Source organism: Heterodontus francisci, chromosome 29 (genome assembly GCF_036365525.1).
Source record: "Heterodontus francisci isolate sHetFra1 chromosome 29, sHetFra1.hap1, whole genome shotgun sequence".
Taxonomy (NCBI): Eukaryota; Metazoa; Chordata; class Chondrichthyes; order Heterodontiformes; family Heterodontidae; genus Heterodontus; species Heterodontus francisci.
This window is the reverse complement of record NC_090399.1, coordinates 52033170-52052194: the sequence shown is the minus strand read 5'-3', so window position 1 is coordinate 52052194 and position 19025 is coordinate 52033170. Positions and strand designations below refer to the sequence as shown.

Here is a 19025-nt window from a genome sequence, read left to right as displayed (position 1 = left end):
GAGCAACAGTTTAATCTGGTTAAAATATACACCGAAATTGGGCAAAAATATGGCACCTCCACAGGACAGTGGTCCTTGGAAGATATAAAGGGAGTCTGGGGAAAAACAACCCATTTAAAAAAGGAGAGAGAGAACAGACCCAATGGTCCCAAGCTGTAATGGGCCAGATCCGGCAGCGTAATGAGATTATGTGACAAGCCCAATATGATCGCGACCTAACTAGTGCAAAGGATCAACTGAAGGCAGTCTGCGAACAACTGAAAAAGGAAAAGCTTAAATCGGAACAGTTAGAAATTGAAAAATCTGAAAAAGGAAAGGCTAGAGATTGAAATTAAAGAACTACAAACAAGACCAGCAGACGACCCAACCGAAGGAATTGGGACAGCTCTGCGAACCCTGCCGACCACCTCCAACTAACTTGTATCAGAGTTTGAAGTCGTTACAAAAGGAACGGAAGATGCAACTACGTGAAGCAGGTCTAGTGGAAGCAGAGTCCTCCAGCGAAGAAAGTGACAATGATGGGTTACCTTTTCTGTGACTAGCTCCCCTTAAACAGAAGTGCGTTAAGGTCAAGACAGAAAAGAGGACTGTGGACGGTAACAAGGTCACCGCGGCCGAGCACAACACGTACTGGACACACTTCCCGGCTGCCCGAGAAAAATCGACAAGTGGTCCACAAGATTGCCTGACCTGAAGAAAGGGGGTCTGAAAACATGGGAGCAGCTGGAACAATTAAAAAGGAATTTACAATCTCCATCCATGGGACAGGGTACAGATTCTGACCGTAATGGTGCCCAGGTGAGCGAGCCGAAAGCCAAGGAGAGAGGTCCAAACTGCTTTGGGTGAAGATTGTCAACTACTAGATGCCAGATGGATGGTGATTAACACATGGTTGCAAGAGTTTTGTCCTGCAAAAACAGACTGGGGCAAAATTGCAGCCTGTCAGAAGAACTCGAAGTGCAGGAGTATGAAGAGGTTTAGGTCCACCTGGGTGGAATACTCAGGGATGGATGACCCTACTCCAGAGGATCGAGACGACACCAGTTTTGGACCCTTAAAAACAGGCTTTTGTTGCTGGACTAAAGCCAGAATTGTCTAAAATACTGCAGGCCACCCTACCGGAGTGGGACGCAGTAAGAGTAAAATACTCAGTTAATTGACAGATGCGCTCAGCTGGACAGGGATATGGGAGTCAAGCTTCAAGCCCTGCAGACGGATAGAGTACCGAAAGATCCTGACAAAGAACAAGATAGGCGATCCGGCCCCTGTTATTACTGCGGGAAGGAAGGCCATTGGGCTAAGACATGTAAAGAGAGAGGACGAAGCAGAGGACGCCAAGGATGCAACCCGGCACCCAAACTGGCTCCCTCCACTGATGGCAACGACCTCTGAGAAGTTCAAAGAGTTGACACCCCAGCAACAGAAGATGTCCTCCTTACTCGATGTGACAAAAAACTAGAGGAGCCCTCCCTCACTTTTTTGGCACCTCTCCTGGCTCTAATAGAACATAGAAAAGATGGATTGTATGTAAATGCGAGGGTGGGCGACCAAGACGTAGAATGCCGATTGGATACCGGAGCCGAATTTATGTGCCTCCCTCAATACAGAAACTCCCTACCGATGGACGGTAAGACTAAAACAGCTCACGGAGCTGGGGGCAATGGGTTGGTAATTAAGAGGGCCCAGCCCGTACGCATTGGTCTTGGTCCACATGAATTGATAACACTGGTCTGGATAGGTCCCGTGGACAAGCCCTTCTCAGTATGTATGTTCTCACCTAGCTGAACTCCTCGTTGCATTTCGAAGGCAGCCAGGTAACTTGGTCTATCAGAAGTTTGAAGAAAGAGCAGCTGAGGGAGCACCCAATATGGGCCCAGGATAAGAACGATTGTGGGCTACTCCAGATGGAACCAGCAACGTTGACAAGATTCCTCCACCCTGTACTAAATACCCCAGTCAAACATCTATTGCATGAATCCTACCTGTAATTAGACAGCTAGAGGAGCGAGGCGTGCTGGTTAAAACACACAGTACCTCAAACAGCCCTGTGTAGCCAGTACAGAAACCAAACAGGATCTGGTGGCTTACTGTCGACTATAGAAAGGCTAACCAGCGTATTGATCAAAAGGCCCCTCTGGTAGCTGACCCCTCCACGGTATTTAATGCCCTGAAGCCAGAACACAAATGGTTCTCTGTTATCGATATAGCCAACAGATTTTGGTCGGTGCCACTGGCACCCAAGGTTCAACTGTGGTTCACCTTTACCATACAACAGTACACCTGGACTTGCCTGCCACAGGGTTTCCACAACAGCCCCACGGTATTTCATATGGCCCTACAAAACCATTTGAGGGAGTTACCTTCCATGTACTCCATGGTCATTCAGTACATGGACGACATTCTGTTAGCCTCTGAGACAGAAGAACAGCACGAACAAGATCTGCGTACCCTGCTGAACCACCTTCATCAGAGAGGACACAAAGCCAGTATTGACAAAGCACAGATAGCAGAAGGAGAGGTCATGTACCTGGGACAAAAGATTGCAAAAGGAAGGAGAGAACTCACCCAGGACAGGACAGGACCGACGCCATTCGAGCTGCCAAACTGCCCACCACTATCCAGGAGCTTAAGTCCTTTTTGGGTTTGTGTAACTTCAACAGAAACTGGATCAACTCCTACACCCAGCTGACTCGACCATTAACCAATCTCTTGAAGGGAAAGTGGGCCTCTAAAGAATCAGTTACCCTAACCAAAGAACAAGAAGCTTTCAAAAACTTAGAGGGCTTTGTGCTCAGCGCCAGCCCTGGGAATCCCCAACAGGAAACCATTTACCCTGTTTGTACACGAAAAAAAGAGGGATATATGACTGCCATACTGACACAGGAGCACGGGGACAAACAGAGACCAGAGTTTGAGTTTAGTTTAGAGATACAGCACTGAAACAGGCCCTTCGGCCCACCGAGTCTGTGCCGACCAACTACCCATTTATACTAATGCTACACTAATCCCATATTCCCACCACACCTGTCCCTATATTTCCCTACCACCTACCTATACTAGGGGCAATTTATAATGCCCAATTAACCCATCAACCTGCAAGTCTTTTGGCATGTGGGAGGAAACCGGAGCACCCAGAGGAAACCCACAGACACGGAGAACTTGCAAACTCCACAGGCAGTGCCCAGAATTGAACCCGGGTCGCTGGAGCTGTGAGGCTGTGGTGCTAACCACTGCGCCACCCTATTGGATACTATTCAAAAAAACTGGACAGTCACCCTAGGATGGGATGGTTGTTTAAGAGCTAAGAAAGCTACATGCCAAGTGGTGATGGCTACTGCAGGTCTAGTATTAGATCAAAAGTTAACCGTTAAGTGTCCGCACACTGCTATGAACAGACTATCCCAAGTGACAGCAGCCAGATGGACCCAATGGACAACAGTCCTAGAGGCTCCCAATCTCCACATTGTCCAGGCCAGCCCGGTAAATCCGGCGACTATGCTCCCATGGCCTGAAGAGACGGAAAAACATTATTGTGTGGAGACTATGGAAGAAACAGAGGAGGTAACCCTAATGGCATAGGAAGCATTGCTCAACCCAGATTTAATCCTATTCACAGACAGCTCATCCTTTGTTGATAACAGTACACAGAAAGCAGGATGGGCAGTTACAACCTTACATGAAGTTGTGAAGTGGGATGCCTGCCTTCAGGGACATCAGCCCAACAAGCCGACCTGTGAGCCCTGTCAGAAGCATGTCGAATAGCAGAGGGGAAGACAGCTAATATTTACACAGACTCACAGTATGCTTTTGGAGTTTCTCATGACTTTGGTCAGCTGTGGCGCAAAAGAGGATTTCTCACTGCTGCTGGTACACCTATTTGAAATGGGAAAGAGGTCAGAGACGTACTGGAGGCCATGCAATTGCCACAAAAGGTATCTATCTTGAAATAGAAAGCCCACATGAAACACCATAGAGGCAAAGGGGAATGCCCTGGCTGACAAGGCAGCCGCCTCACAGGGTGATCCCCCAGACACAAAATATGTAAACTGAATGCGTCCCATCTGACAAGACCGACAAGTGATGCAGAGTGAATGTTCCAAAGATGAAAAATGGATCTGGATAGAAGCAGGGATGAAGATATGTGGCGACAGCATCTGGAGACAAAAAGGACACTGAGAAACCTGTCGCACCACAGGCGCTGATGCCCTTTTTAGCCCAACAAATTCACACCTAGCCCCGCAACAGATGACCACACGGTTCCAGAAAAGCCGGTGGGGCCAAGGGTTCAAAAAACACACAGCTGGTAGCTGACTGCTGTGTGGTCTGTCAGAGAAACAATCCAGGACCCACCATGATGATGCCTCAACTAAAAGCCCCTGCTCCAGCCAGCCCATTCCAGTGCTTACAAGTCGACTATATCACTCTCCCACCTTGCCAGGGATACACTGGCATTTTAGTCATCGTTGACAAATTTTCTAGATGGGTAGAGGGCATCCCAGCCAGAAGAGCCACAGCCAACCACACCGCTCAGGTTCTGTGTAAGGATTACATCCCCAGATGGGGAGTACTGGTCAGCAACGACTGACCAAGGAACTCATTTCACAGGCAGTGTCAGGAAATCAGTTGACTACTGAACATTACGTGGGATTTACATTGTCCTCATCATCCCCAGTCATCAGACCAAGTGGAACGAATGAATCAGACTCTAAAGCAGCGACTATCCAAGTATCACCAGGAAGGAATAAAGTGGCCTCAGGGATTGCCGATAGTTCTGTGTAGTATCAGAACGACCCCAAACAGAACTACAGGCCTGAGCCCATTTGAAATAACAGAGCCCCATGTCTTTACCAGGAACAATTGATCTGCGAAAAGCTGATAGTCACCTGATGAGCGATGCTTTACTAGAATATAGCCAGAACCTAACAAACTCCATCAGTTCTGCTTCCTTACAGGTATTGGCAGCCTGGGGTGACCCAGAAGGAGGGCACGACATCGTCCCAGGAATCTGGGTCTACGTGAAGAAAATACACAAAGAACCTTTGGGCGCCAAGTGTGAGGGACCTTTCCAAGTGCTACTGACCACCCAGTCAGCAGTTAAGGTGGAAGGAAAGAAAGCCTGGTTACACGCCTCACATAAAATGAGCGACCTGTGATTGAATGCCAATTAATTGCTGCTATGTTCAGAATTTTTATTATCTTCTTTGCATGTATTTTAAGTAGTCGCTCACTTTTGACTAACCAAACTTGTCCACATGGGGGAACTAATCAAGTGTCCAGGGAATTACATGTTAACTCTCCTTTATATGACCTATACATATACCAAAGAAGCTAACCTCTCCAGCTGTTGGGTATGTGCACACGTGCCAGTTGGTAGCTATCCACACAGTAGGACTCCAGAACTGAATGGCCTTAGATTCTTTCCTAGCAGAAAGGCAGGGGGTGGGTACATGTGTCCTGATCAGAATGTAGGTGCAGCATTCTGGTCCCAATAGCTCCAAAGAAATCTTTAATCTGGCAGAACACATCTGAAAGGAAGTGAAAAAGCTAAAACAACCCCCAACACACCTTATGGAGTTGGGCACCCAGTTGGTTGGGCTCAATAGGGACCTCAGTGGTACAGGGTTTGGTGTTTTTAGTGATGATTGTAATTCTGTATTTGATGTTTTTGCTTAAGTGTTGTTGTAAACAAGTAAATGAAGCCCCTGCAAAACTTATGCCTTTACAGAGCCCCCGCGGGCCCCTCCTGTAGCACAAGCAGGCAACATATTGAGTGTGACCCCTTCGGGTGTTGAAGGCTGTTTCTCGACAAAAAGAGACCATTAAAGACACCTAGGTGGGATCAAGGGAAATGATTCTTAAAAGTGTTTGAAGAATCAAAGGGGAGTCTGTGGGGACAGAACAATGGGAACATTTAAAGTGAGCTGCAGCTCAAGCTTATCAGAAATAATAAAGTAACTTCAGTGCTGTACAGACAGCTCATCAGTAGAAGCAGAAACTAACAGAACAGCTGCAGACTTTAATAACCCATTGTTTATCAGCCCAACAGTTCAAGGAGATAGGACGATGAGAAACTGCTAGAATAAGGTGGTGAGACAAATTGACAAAGCAGTACCCCAATCAGGCCATGACACCAAGAACCTGCAAAGTTTGCAAACCAATTGGGAACAAAGTGGCTGTCACTGATGTGTATGAACTATATGAAGGGCTTGATTTTCACTGCTCAGGCAGGAGAGAAGGAGGAAGAGAGAAGAGAGGAGAGCCCAGGAGTTGTTCGCTTTGCTGATGTAACTATTTCATACTGCAATAAAGTTTCTTAAAGCTACAGTCAGACTTAGTCTTCGTGCAACTAATGGGATCCAACAGCCTCAACGAGGGAAGGTTTGTTTAACCCATTCCTTGGGTCCTCTAAATCTAAGGAAGAGTTCAGACAACCAGACAGTAGGGTCATCTGCCTGCAGCACAACCAGGGCACCATCTGAAATCCTTCACTCTCCACTACTGGGGAGCTACTCCCTTTGCCCCCACCAGATTACCCAGGAGCAGGTTGACCCCATCCACAGGTAAACTAGGGACAATTCACCACTCCAGAAACTGGGCTGTACTCCAAGAGCACCTGATATATAGGTATGGGCAGACCCTGCCTTCCAATACCATTCATTAACACTTGCACTCACTGAACTAAAGGAAGGTCATGCCTTTTCCCCAGAAGGGATCTGGTGGCCCCTGTATTTGAGTTATAACAATGGACTTGCTTGCATCACTTTAGGGGCATGGGGGTTACTCTCCCTTGGGATAGAAAATCCTGATAGCCTTCAGGGATCTCATTAAATATTCCTGCACCCACAGCAGTTATGTTTTCTGGGTCTTACTGCTGTTAAAGTCACAGCCTGTACTGCTTGGTCTTCAATCAGGGCCCCTTCCCCTGCACTGGTCTGGTGTCCTGATTAATCCTACAGACTTTCCCTGCAATTCCAGCAATCAGCTCAGAGGTGACCTGCCTTGTTAGTGGAAACATCAATCTCTGATCTCCCTCCAGCTCAGCACATTTACTCTTGAGGGCCCCCTGTGCATCCAGCTTTCCAATCTCATCCAGGGCTGTTTGGGCTCCTATCACCCTCCCACCTTTTATCTTTTTTGGTTTGTGGGGGTGACAAGGGTTTTCCTTGGGGTGAGAATGTACAAGTGTAAATTCATCAGTCAGCACCACAACCTGCCTGGCTCTTTGAATCTTTTGTTCTATGTAAGTTTTAAATAGAAAAGGGAGTGTTTTTTTAAATTCAGAACAATCACCTGAAGTTTTCATCTGTTGGTTGTACTTTAAGGACCCTTAGCTACTGGTCAAAAGCCAGCTGCTGACTTCAAACTAGAGGCAAGTTTGATCAGACTGCTTCGGAATTTCTGGCAGTATGCTTCCAATACTAGCTCATGCCAAGGATTGCAATTTTAGTCAGTTCATAATCTGATGAACTTCCATCTGGCAGTGGAATAAACTGCATGGGCTTTTCCAGTTAGCTTGCTTTGTAACATGGTCCAGCTCTCAACTTGTCATTTCAACTGTTCAGCTTTTGAAAAGTGAAATATGCTTCCACATCTTCCTCATTGAATTTTGGAATCAACTGGGAGAACTTTGAGCTCAGCACACAGCCTTGAGCTAAGGGTAGCTTCCCCACTAGCTATTGTCACCCCCCAGCTAATTCAAACCACCTTAGCTTTTTCCTTCTAGATTGTGCTCCCTCTTTCCCCAGAATTCCAATTTGAGTTTCCTCTTATATTTTAGCTAACATTACCCTGTGAATCTGACTCCAACCCAGTTTGAATTTTCAAGTTCAAGTGAAGAATGGTTGGCCACAAGTCTTAAGATTTCAGATGTCTTAGCTTTTGTACAGGGAGTAGTCTCAAACTGCCCAGCTACAAATCCCATCTATGGAAGATGGGAGAAAAGTTCAAGGCCCTAAGCTACTTAACCCTGGCTTGGGAAGGTACTGGCCTTGGATGCAGGCATTACTCCAGCAGCAAAAGCCAGAAGAAAACCTGAAGTTTTTTTTGGAGATCAATTTTATTTCCCCACTTCCAATTTCTCATCTCAGTTACAATCTGGATGATGCCCCCAAATTTGTGTTATGGCCAGATGCAAGGGTCTCAGGCTCCCCTTCTGATTTGATTGCAACAGGGTTTATTCTTTAACAGCTTACCACCTCAGTGCTTGCTCCAGTTCCTCTAATGTAACTGCAAAAGAACCAGACAGGTTTGAGTTTAAGATAGATGCAAGTTTATTACTCAATACTAAACACTACACATTCACACAAGTCTTAAAAATAGATTGGAGGGAAAACAGATTTGGTGGTTGGATTAAAGTCCAGAATAAATGGAACTTCAATATAATCAGCAAGTCCAATAGTAGTCAGCTAAAATTGCATTCCTGAAGTTCTTGCTGGGCCATGTGCATAGTAGTGGACTTGCTTTGCTTAGGGCTCCTGGGAGGAGAAAGTGTTGCTTCTTGTCCCCTGGTTGTTAGCTGTGGCAGTCTATAGGTTTGAGAGTGTTTCCAGTCACAGCTGAATCTGATACTTTCTGGAGAGACCTGCTTTGTTGGCTGATCTGAGACACAGCTTACTCTACAGCTGTGCAGGCACTCAACTATCAATGCCCTTTAATGAGGTTTCTTCTGGAATCTTCAGATTCAAGGTGCTACATGCCTCAAGATGTCCTGTCACACTTGGAAGGGGTTGGCTTTCAAAGAAAATGGGTGTAGATGGCTTTTATGACCATGTTAAGGCCATTCTAGGTAATTTAAATCAGAGCACCCCATTGTTTGTGCTAAGCTGGGTGAGATTTGATGTCTCCAGTTTGGTGTTTCAAATGCAAACTTGTGGTGGCCAGTTACTTGCAGGATTTTATTAAAAGTCTAATGTAAAATTTGACTTGATGAATTAATATTTCCCCTTAGTTATATATGGTTTTCATGACATGTCAAAAACAAGAATAGTTTGCAATGTGATCCTTGTTCTGGAAACATTGCAGGCAGTGTAGAAGTGTAGTTTAGGCAAGTTCAACAGCCAAAAGGTCATATGCCAATGTGGTTTTCAGGATTCTCTTGAAGTGGTGGACTTTCAGCAGGTCATGAAGATGGTTGTTTGCATTCATTGCCAGGAGGTCAGTTTACTGTATTGGTGGACCTGAAATGGTGCAGGCTTGGAGAAAATACAAAAGGTACAGCCTCTAGTTCTTAAGTCACAGATGGTACTGCCTTGTCTGTTGCTGTTTCTTTGCAGTCAGTATTTTAAAGACTACAAAGGAGACAAACATGGCTATCCTACTATGTGCATAGAGTTCCTTTTCCAAAAATGGGTGGTCATAGGTTGATGAGCCACATTGTGGTTTATTGCAAGTCATTTACCCTGGGGGTTGGAGTGGGTTAAACCAATCACTTCTGTTAAAGAAACTCATTCAATTCAGGAATGTCCTGATGGTTCTAGGATAAGTGTTGATGACATTACACTAGAATGTATTCTTGACAGTTTAATGCACAGGTCAGGTCATTGACTTTTGGCAGCCATCTTTGCAGCATCTTGTCCAATTTATTTTTGGATGGAAAAAGTTGAAGATTCTATGCTGAATAGAGTCCAATGTTCAGAGGACATGCCTGAAATGGGACATGACAGATGGTGCTGGCTAGATGAGGCTGAACAATTCTTGAGTTACATGTTACTTCCAACACTAGAAATAAGGTGACAGATCACCAGAAGGTGGCGACAGAAATAAAATCATGTGTTAAGAAATATCAGTATCAGATGCAATGCAGAACCCAGAGTGAACTAAATCGGATTCCAGATCAAGAACAGCAAATAGCAGTTTGACATGGAGGTTCAGATGGCAGCAGGGACTGATGAGGTACCAGATCAGGAATCAGACTCCAGAATTTGACAGCAGGTTGACAGTTTGCAGTTCAGTGGCACAAATGAAGGCTCATGAAAGGAAGTGGACACCCTCAAGTCCAGGGAAAATAGTGAGATGGCAGGGAGACAAATGTCAGACCAAAGATGCAAGGATTGGATTGAATGTGCATGCATGTGTAATGCCAGAAAAAAATTACAAGTCTAAAAAGTTATGACTGATTGTGTATGCTGTACTAATTAGCTCATCTGACCTGGGGGTTCAAGGGTCAGATAGCACATGAAGGACAGGATCTGTAAAGTCAAGATGACAGAATAAAGTCTGAAGCAAAAAGGAAATCTCATCTTCAGTGAATGACATTTAGCAAGATTGACTGTCATTACACCAGTTCCAGCTCAGTGGAGGTCCCAAGGGATAAACACTTCCCTCCTCCACCCCCATCCCTGAAGATTCCTTGTTTAGAGCTTAAAGACTGGCAAGTAGAAGTGTAGATGAGCAATGGGCAACTTTTAAAAAAGTTGCCAGTCCAAGTACACTTCCACAGGGGAAGTGACAGCAACCAAAGCCAGAGCTCCCTGCAATTATACTTAGAGTAGGATGCAGCAAAAAGTCCAGTACAAAGTTGCCTACTTGATTGGCACCCCATCCACTTAAACATTAACACTCTCCACCACTAGAGGTGCCACCTAAAAAAATAATTTCCTTATGTAGCCTCAGAATGCCAAGAGAAAATTTGCTGTGTTTAATTATGAAGGTAAATAAGAGCATCTAAACTCATTTCCATGGCTGAAGGATCAGTAACCAGAGAGAACAGATTTATGATTAGCAGAAGAGCCAGAGATGACATGAGGAAAAACTATGTAACAAGTGGTTAGGATTGGGAATGTACTGCCCGTTAGAGTGGGGAAAAATAGTAGCCTTTAAAAAGGGAATTGGAAAAATATAGGGAAAGCCAGGGAGTGGGATTAACTGGAGTGCTGGCACAGACTTGATCAGCCAAATGGCCTTCTATGTTATGATGGAATAAAAATCTCCCAACAGAAATATCCCATACCCAAGGTTTGTCACTAACACTAGAATGTTTATATCCACCCAGCCCAGCAATTTCAGACCCAGGACAGCTAGCACTTAATTTGTTAATGGTGATGAGTGGAGGTCCCTTACTGAGTGAGTGATTATTCTTCACCACCCCAGCATTTAACACCATTTGGAAGCTGGCTCAATGACTGCTGATGCAGAGGATAGGATGCATGATGGATCAACACAATCAATCAAGATAACTGGGGCAGTAGTAATGGGCTCATTGGTAGAGATGCTTCAGCTGTGATCAGATGATAGAATAAAACAGGCAGTGCAGTCCCAGTGTTGGAAATCTGGAGAGAGGTGTTGGAGGAGGATGAAGTTGACTGTCAAAAGCTGCAGATAGGTCAAGGAAGGATAGTGGACCACAGCTACAATATGTAATTGTGACTTTTGTTAGCTGTGATGGAAAAAGGAGATTCAAATGTGGAGTTGTAGGAAAGTTTTGCATAGATTTGGAGGCAACACATTTAAAAAGGACAGAGTTAGGGCACTTAGTTGATAGAGGGGTGGCAGGTATTGTCCCCATTCTTATCAAATGGGAGGGAGGAGAAGGAACCATTACAATGTCTACCAGCATAGGTCCAGGAAAGGAAGTTGCATGTGAGCAGTTTAGTGGGGACAAGGGAGCAGAGGTCAGTCATGCACAAGCTCAGGGCACAAGGAGAAATGAAAGAAGCTGGAGACAAATTTCAAGACTACTGGAGATGAAAGAGAATCAATGCTTAATCTTGGAGAAGCCCACAAGCATTTGTCAGGGGATGGAGGGAGCAGGTGAAAGGCTAATGGAGACAGTTGGTAGTGGGATTTTTCTCCTCTACAGTTTAGTCCTGGAGTAATGGGTTGTTTTGGTGGAGTAGAGCAGGGAAAGAACATTTGAAATAGTCCAGTCAGATGAATGTTTACATCAATTGTGAACCAGATCATCCTCCATTGAGACATTTTCCAAGCTAACATTTTAAAGTTGTTCAGGTTTTATTGTAACATTAGTTCAATGTTTCACATTAAAAGCACTATACAAATGCATCATGTGTGCACTATACAAATGCACTGAAAATTGATCTCTGCCTTTTGAAGCTGGACTGATCACTGAGAGCAAGTCAATTGTAAAAGGGCAGAGTGGGGAGGGGAAAGTTTCTGATGTGTTCAGGAGAATTTTCTTGATCAGTATAGTTCTGACCCAACAAGGGGTATTCCTGGACTTGGGGAATGAATGAGTCAAGTGGAACATTTAGGGAACAGAATCATAGTATAATGTTTATGTGAGCCATGGCAAGGACAAGGAGCAATCTTGGGTAAAACTACTTAATTGGAAGGCGGCCAATTTCAGTGGGGCAAGAAATTATCTGGCCCAGAAATTGGAATCAAAAAAGTGGCAACCAAAACATCAATGAATGGGCTGCCTTTAAAGAGGAGATGGTTCAGGTACAGTCAAGCTACATTCTTCAGGGGGGTGGGGGGAAATGGAGGGTAAACAACTCTGGAGCTCCCTCGACAATGAGAATGCAAGATGAAGCAGAAAAATGGTGCATATGACAGTTATTGGGTTGATAATACAAGAATCAGGCTGAATAGAAAGTTCAGAGGGGAAGTGAAAGGAAAAAAAATAAGAGACAACGATTGTAACAGACTGGCAGCTAAAAGGGAATCAGTCTCAGGCATACAAAAGTAAAATGTTAGGAGGAACAAGGCTGATTAGGGACCAAAAGGAGAGCTAGGTATGGAGACAAAGGGCATGTCTGCAGTACTAAATGAGTACTTTACATCTGTCTTTACTAAGGAAGATGTTGCTGCCAAGTCAAAGTGAAAGGAGGTAGTTGAGACATTGGATGGGCTAAAAGTTGACAAAGTATAGATAGGCTGGATGCAAGAGTGGAAATTGCAAAGGCACTGACCATAATCTTCCAATCCTCCAACTGGGGCAGTGCCAGAGGATTGGAAAATTGCAAACATTACACCCCAGTTCATAGAAGGGTACAAGAATAATTCCAGCAGCAGGTCAGTCAGTTTAACCTTAGCTGTTAATTTTGTCCTAGATAAAAGTCATTTGGACAAATGCAGATTAAGGAAAGCCAGCATGAATTTGTTAAAGACAAATGCCTTCAACTAGATTGAGTTTTTTGATGAGTTAACAGGCAGCTGATGTGATGTACATGGACTTTCAAAAGGCATTTGATAGTGCCACTTAGGCTTGCCAGCAAAGCTGAAGCCCATGGAGTAAAAGCAACAGTGGCATGGATATAAAAAGCAAAATGCTGCAGATGCTGGAAACCAAATGGAAATAGAAAATGCTGGAAATACTCAGGACTGGCAGCATCTATGGAGAGCAGCAATGTTTCAGGTCTGATCTTTCATCAGACCTGGCAGAGGTTAGAAATGTAATAGGTTTTAAGCAAGAAGAAATGGGGAAGAGAACAAAAGATAAGCATGTGAAAGGACAGAGGGTAGGAGAGATTAAGTGACAATGATGTCTTGAGGCAAAGGGAATGCTAACAGTTATGAAAGACAAAGTATTAGCCCAGGGAGTGTTATAATGGGAGAATAATGAACAAGCTCGGTCCAAAAACCAACATGAAAACCCAAGTTTAAAGGTAGTCACATGATTAAAATTCACATGCTTTGAAATTATTGAACTCTTCAGTCCAGAAGGCTGTAGAGTATCTAATTGGATGAGGTGCTGTTTCTCAAGCTTGTATTATGTTCACTGGAACATAACAGGTCAAGAACAAATGTGGGGATGAGTGCAGGATGGTGAATTGAAATGGCAAGCAACTGGAAGCTTGGAGTCATGCTTTCAGATTGAGCAGAAGTGTTCTGCAAAGCAGTCACCCAATCTGGTCAGTCTCCCCAATGTACAGGAGACTGCATTGTGATCAGCAAATACAATATACTAAATTGAAAGTACAGGTAAATCACTACTTCATCTGAAAGGAGTGTTTGGGGCTTTGAATGGTAAGGAGGGAGGTGGTAAAAGGGCTGGTATTACACCTCCTGCAATCATATGGGAAGGTACCATGGGAAGGGGAAGTGTTGAGGCAATGGAGGAGTGGACCAGGGTATCAGAGGGAATTATCCTTTTGGAATGCTGACAGGGGAGGGGAGATGATGTGTTTGATAGTGGCATCATGCTAGAGGTAGTGGAAATATCAGGATGATCCTTTGGACATGGAGGCTGGTGGGCTGGAAAGTGAAGACAAGGGTAACCCTGTCACAGTTCTGGAGGGAGGCAGTAAAGAGGTGAGGGCAGGAAATAGGTCAAACAGTTGAAGGCCCTGCCAACCACAGTGCCAAGGAATCCTTGGTTGAGGAAAAAAGGAGACATGTCAAGCACTTTTGTGGAAGGATGCATAATCAGAACAGATGTGGCAGAGAAAAACTGGGAGAATGGAATAGAGTCCTTACAGGAAGCAGGGAGAGGGGAAGTGTAGCCAAGGTAGCTGTGGGAGTCAGTGGGCTTATAATGATTAGTCTATCCCAGAAATTGAGGGATGAAAGGAAAGTGTCAGAAATGGACCATGTAAAAGGAGAGAAGGGTGGAAATTGGAAGGAAAATTGAAGTTTCAGTTCAGGGTGAGCCAGTTCTTGGCCTGCAGCAGTGTTCCAGCAATCAACACAAGCATGAGGAACAGCACTTCTGATTATGCACTCGACAGCCTGCTAGACTCAGTTCAACTTTAGAGCATGACTGGCCATTTTTTTTTTAAAAACCATGTGCCCACCTTAAACTTGGTTTTTCATATTTGTGCATTTGGACAAAGCTTCATTATTCTGCCATTATAACACTCTGGAATACTTTGTCCTTCACCACAACCATTAGCCTCAAGATCTTTGTCATTTAATCTCTTCCACCCTATCACACCTTCCCTTTTGTTGTGTACATCCCCAGCCCTTCACTTGCTTAAAACCGATACATTTCTAACTTTTGACCATTCTGATGAAAGGTCATAGACCTGAAACACTAACTCTGCTTCTCTCCAGATGCTGCCAGACCAGCATAGATATGAAGTTAGCTGAGGGACAAGAAACAGTAGTGAACAGTTGATTTTTTGGACTGGAGGAAGATAGTTTTGTTCTGCAGGGGTCAGTACAAGGACTGTTGCTTTTGTTGATCTATATTAATAGCTTAATTTAGAATGTGCCTGCACACCCAAGGTTTGCAGGTGACAAAAGTTGGAACTGAGGAGGATAGTGATAGATTTCACAAGGATGTAGACAAGCTAGTGAAATGGGTGAATGTATGGCAGATCCAGTTTCAGAGAAATGTGAAATGATTCATCTTTAATTCTTACAAAGCAGCAATACAAAAAGGGTTACATTCTAAAGGAAGTTCAGGAACAGAAAGCCAGGGTATATGTGCACAAACCCTTGAAGGTGGCAAGGAAGGTTGAGGATTTGATTAAAGGTATCTTGGATCCTGAGCATTATAAATGGAGGCAGAGAAAACAGAGTTTTGGCCCCTACTGGACTATTGTGTCCAATTCTGGGCACCACACTTTAGGAAAGAGAGCAGAGCTTTATGAGAATGGTTCTAGGGATAAGGGACCGCAACTATGTCAATAGATTGAAGAAGCTGGGATTGCTTCTTAAAGAGAAGGTTGAGAAATTTCAGAGGTGTTCAAAATCATGAGGTCTAGACTGAGTATGTAGGGAGAAAGTGTTCAGTAACAGAAGGGTCAAGAAATAGACAACACTGAGTTAACAGCAAAAGAACCAACAGATGAGGAAATTTAACAGAGAGTGGTTAAGATCTGGAATGCACTGCCTGAAAGTGGGGGAGGCAAATTCAACCATGGTTTTCAAAAGGGAATCAGACACAAACCTGAAAAGAAATTGCAGGACTATGGGCAAAGGGCAGGGCTGTTGTATTTGTGTTACTCTTACAGTTAGCAAATATAACAGGCCAAATTACTTCCTTCTGTGCTGTAATGATATGTTCTATAAACCATTAAAAACTTATTTCTCATTATCTTGTTTAAGCTTTGAGAATACAGTTTTCAGTAGAATACAAGCAATTGCATAGCCTACTACAACATAACCACATTTGAAATCGGCAAGCACCTACTCATGGCTGCATACATCCCTTAATCTGGATGGACAACTCTTCCTGGCTGGAGGGGGAGCAAAGACCCATTAGGATTCCTGGCACAACATGTCCAAAGTTGAGCTACCAACCATGGTGATAGAGATAGGAATTCAACATACTCCTTGAAACCAAATAACTTGCCCTAAACATCCAAATAGCTGCCCATTTCTTTTCAACTCTTAACCTATTGCTAACTGAACCCAACAAGCAACACAAGAATACAAGTTCACCAATGAGATCATAACCAATCTACTTCAAAACCATTTTAGTCATAGTCAGAGAGATACAGCACTGACAGTCAGCACAGACTCAGTGGGTTGAAGGGCCTAACAACCACCCATTTATACTAATCCTACATTAATCCCATATTCCTTACCATGTTGCCACCATTCTCCTACCACCTACCTACACTAGGGGCAATTTACAATGGCCAATTTACCTATCAACATGCAAGTGTTTGGCTGTGGGAGGAAACCAGAGCACCCAACAGAAACCCACACAGACACAGGGAGAACTTGCAAACTCCACACAGGCAGTACCCAGAATCGAACCCAGGTCACTGGAGCTGTGAGGCTGCGGTGCTAACCACTGCACCACCCTGCACTATTTCCATATACCTGGATGTTTTTAAATACATAGAAACAAATCAAGCATAACATACTCAACTGAGCTGCCACAGCCTTCAGACAGAAAATTCCAAGCACACCCTGAGTGAAGAAATTCCTCTTCATCCCAGTCCTAAATTGCCTACCCCTTATTCTGAGACCAGGTCCCCTGGTTCTGGACTCCCCAGCCCAGGGAAATCATCCTCCTCATCAAGCCCTGTAAGAATTTTCCATGTTAGAATGAGATCACCTCATTCTTGTAAAAGGAGAATAAAGGCACAGTCTACTTAATTTCTTCTCAGAAGATCATTTCCTCATTAGTATAGTGGTCAGTATCCCCACCTGTCACATGGGAGACTGGGGTTCAATTCCCCAACAGGGAGGCAATGTCCATTTTGGGCAGAACAGTGGCACCGTGGTCAGCACCGCAGCCTCACAGCTCCAGTGACCCAGGTTCAATTCTGGATACTGCCTGTGTGGAGTTTGCAAGTTCTCCCTGTGTCTGCATGGGTTTCCACCAGGTGCTCCAGTTTCCTCCCACAGCCAAAGTCTTGCAGGTTGATAGGTAAATTGCCCCTAGTATAGGTAGGTGGTAGGGGAATATAGGGACAAGTGGGAGTGTGGTAGGGATATGGGGTTAGTGTAGGATTAGTATAAATGGGTGGTTGACAGTCAGCACAGACTTGGTGGGCCAAAGGGCCTGTTTCAGTGCTGTATCTCTAAATAAATAAATAATCCCTTCATCCAGGAATTAGGCTGGTGAACAATCATTGCACTGTCTCTATGGGAAGTATATCCTTTGGAGAAGGAGACCAAAACTGTACATAATACTCCAGTTGCAGTCTCATGAAGGCTCTATATAATTGCCATAAGACATCTATACTCTTGCACTCAAATCCTCTTACAAGAAAGACCAACATACTATTTGCCTTCTTAATTGTTTGCTGTACCTGCACAATAGCTTTGGCAAAGCAATACAAGTTAAACCAAAATACTCATGCGAAATGGATTCAAGTTTCTTACTATCAAGGGGAAACACTTCATCCTAACTGTGCAGTGTAGGAAATGAGGTCTCTTTTAAAGGAGGATTGTTATGAGAATGTACACGACCAATAAACCAACTTACAAAAATCAGGAACATCCAAGGTTAAAACATCAGGATTGCTGGCAAATAGCCCAAAGCTCCGGAGCCTGGCCCCGAGAGAGGATTATTACTGGACCTCACTTACTTTCCTCGGTTTCTTCCCGACCCCGCTCCTTCCCAGCCCCGGGCATCCCCTCGGTTTCTTCCCGACCCCGCTCCTTCCCAGCCCCGGGCATCCCCTCGGTTTCTTCCCGACCCCGCTCCTTCCCAGCCCCGGGCATCCCCTCGGTTACTTACCGACCCCGCTCTCCCTCTCTCCATTGAAGATGATCGCAGTACAGATGATGAGCGAGATCCTGATCCACAAGGAGCGCAGTTGAGCAGCCTGGAACACAGACATTGCGGGACTGGAGATGTAAATGCGGAAGCGGGAAATGGAACGGCCTTTAAATAAAGAGCGGACATGGAGCGACCAATCAGCGTCTAGCACAAAGTGACCAATCAAATACAGCAAAAAAGTGACCAAGCAGTGACAGGGAAAGTGACCAATCAGGACGAGAAAAACAAAGGCCAATCAGAGCCCTGAGAAAGGTGACCAATCAGGAAAAGGCAAACCGTGACCAATCAGGCTCGGCCGAAGAAAAAATATCAATGTCAGGAGTAGACGAAAAGTGACCAACCATAGCCAGGGGCGGCATGAAGAACCAATAAGAATTCTGGAATTTTCGTCACCTGTTACCTGGCGGAACTGAAGCAATAAGAACCGAAGTCAATTCATTATCGACAGGTTATGTAACATTTGTGGGGAAGAGAACAGAGTTAACGTTTCAGTAAAATTGCAGACTGGCACATTCCAAGGTCCAGGACTACGTGCTGAGGGACGCACTAAAGCTTGGGGCAGCCGCAGCAAAGGCTCAATGGGGAAAGACCACTGTGTAAGGTTCCCCTCCCCCACCAAGGTGAACTGCGGGGCTGGATCCATGGGAAACCCCTCGAACTGTATCGGGAAAATTTTCATTTGCTGTGAATGTAAAAATGTAATTGGCATGACAAAGGTGAAATCGAAGGGTTGTGGAGCAACCCATGATTGTACTGAAGGAAACTGATCTGCCTTGCAATGTTTGTATTTTTTGGTGCTGTTTGAAACTGTTTGGGAATGTAATTTTTACAGATTTTTGTGAATAAAGTATATTTTGGAAATAAAAAAAAAAGTTTCAGTGAAATCAGAATTCTGCAGATGCTGGAAATCTGAAATAAAAACAAGTAAACCCCTTAGAGG

General features: G+C 44.5%; 1 protein-coding gene across 1 annotated transcript in view; it reads right to left on the bottom strand.

Moving 5' to 3' along the window:
* Nucleotides 1-18174, bottom strand: part of LOC137346292 (H-2 class II histocompatibility antigen, E-S beta chain-like) — a 65046-nt gene extending 46872 nt beyond the window's left edge. The window contains exon 1 of the mRNA XM_068009773.1: nt 18044-18174. Within this exon, the coding sequence (XP_067865874.1) occupies nt 18044-18146 (103 nt within the window). The 5' untranslated portion in view covers nt 18147-18174. The remainder of the gene's footprint in view (nt 1-18043) is intronic.
* Between the last annotated feature and the right edge of the window lie 851 nt (nt 18175-19025).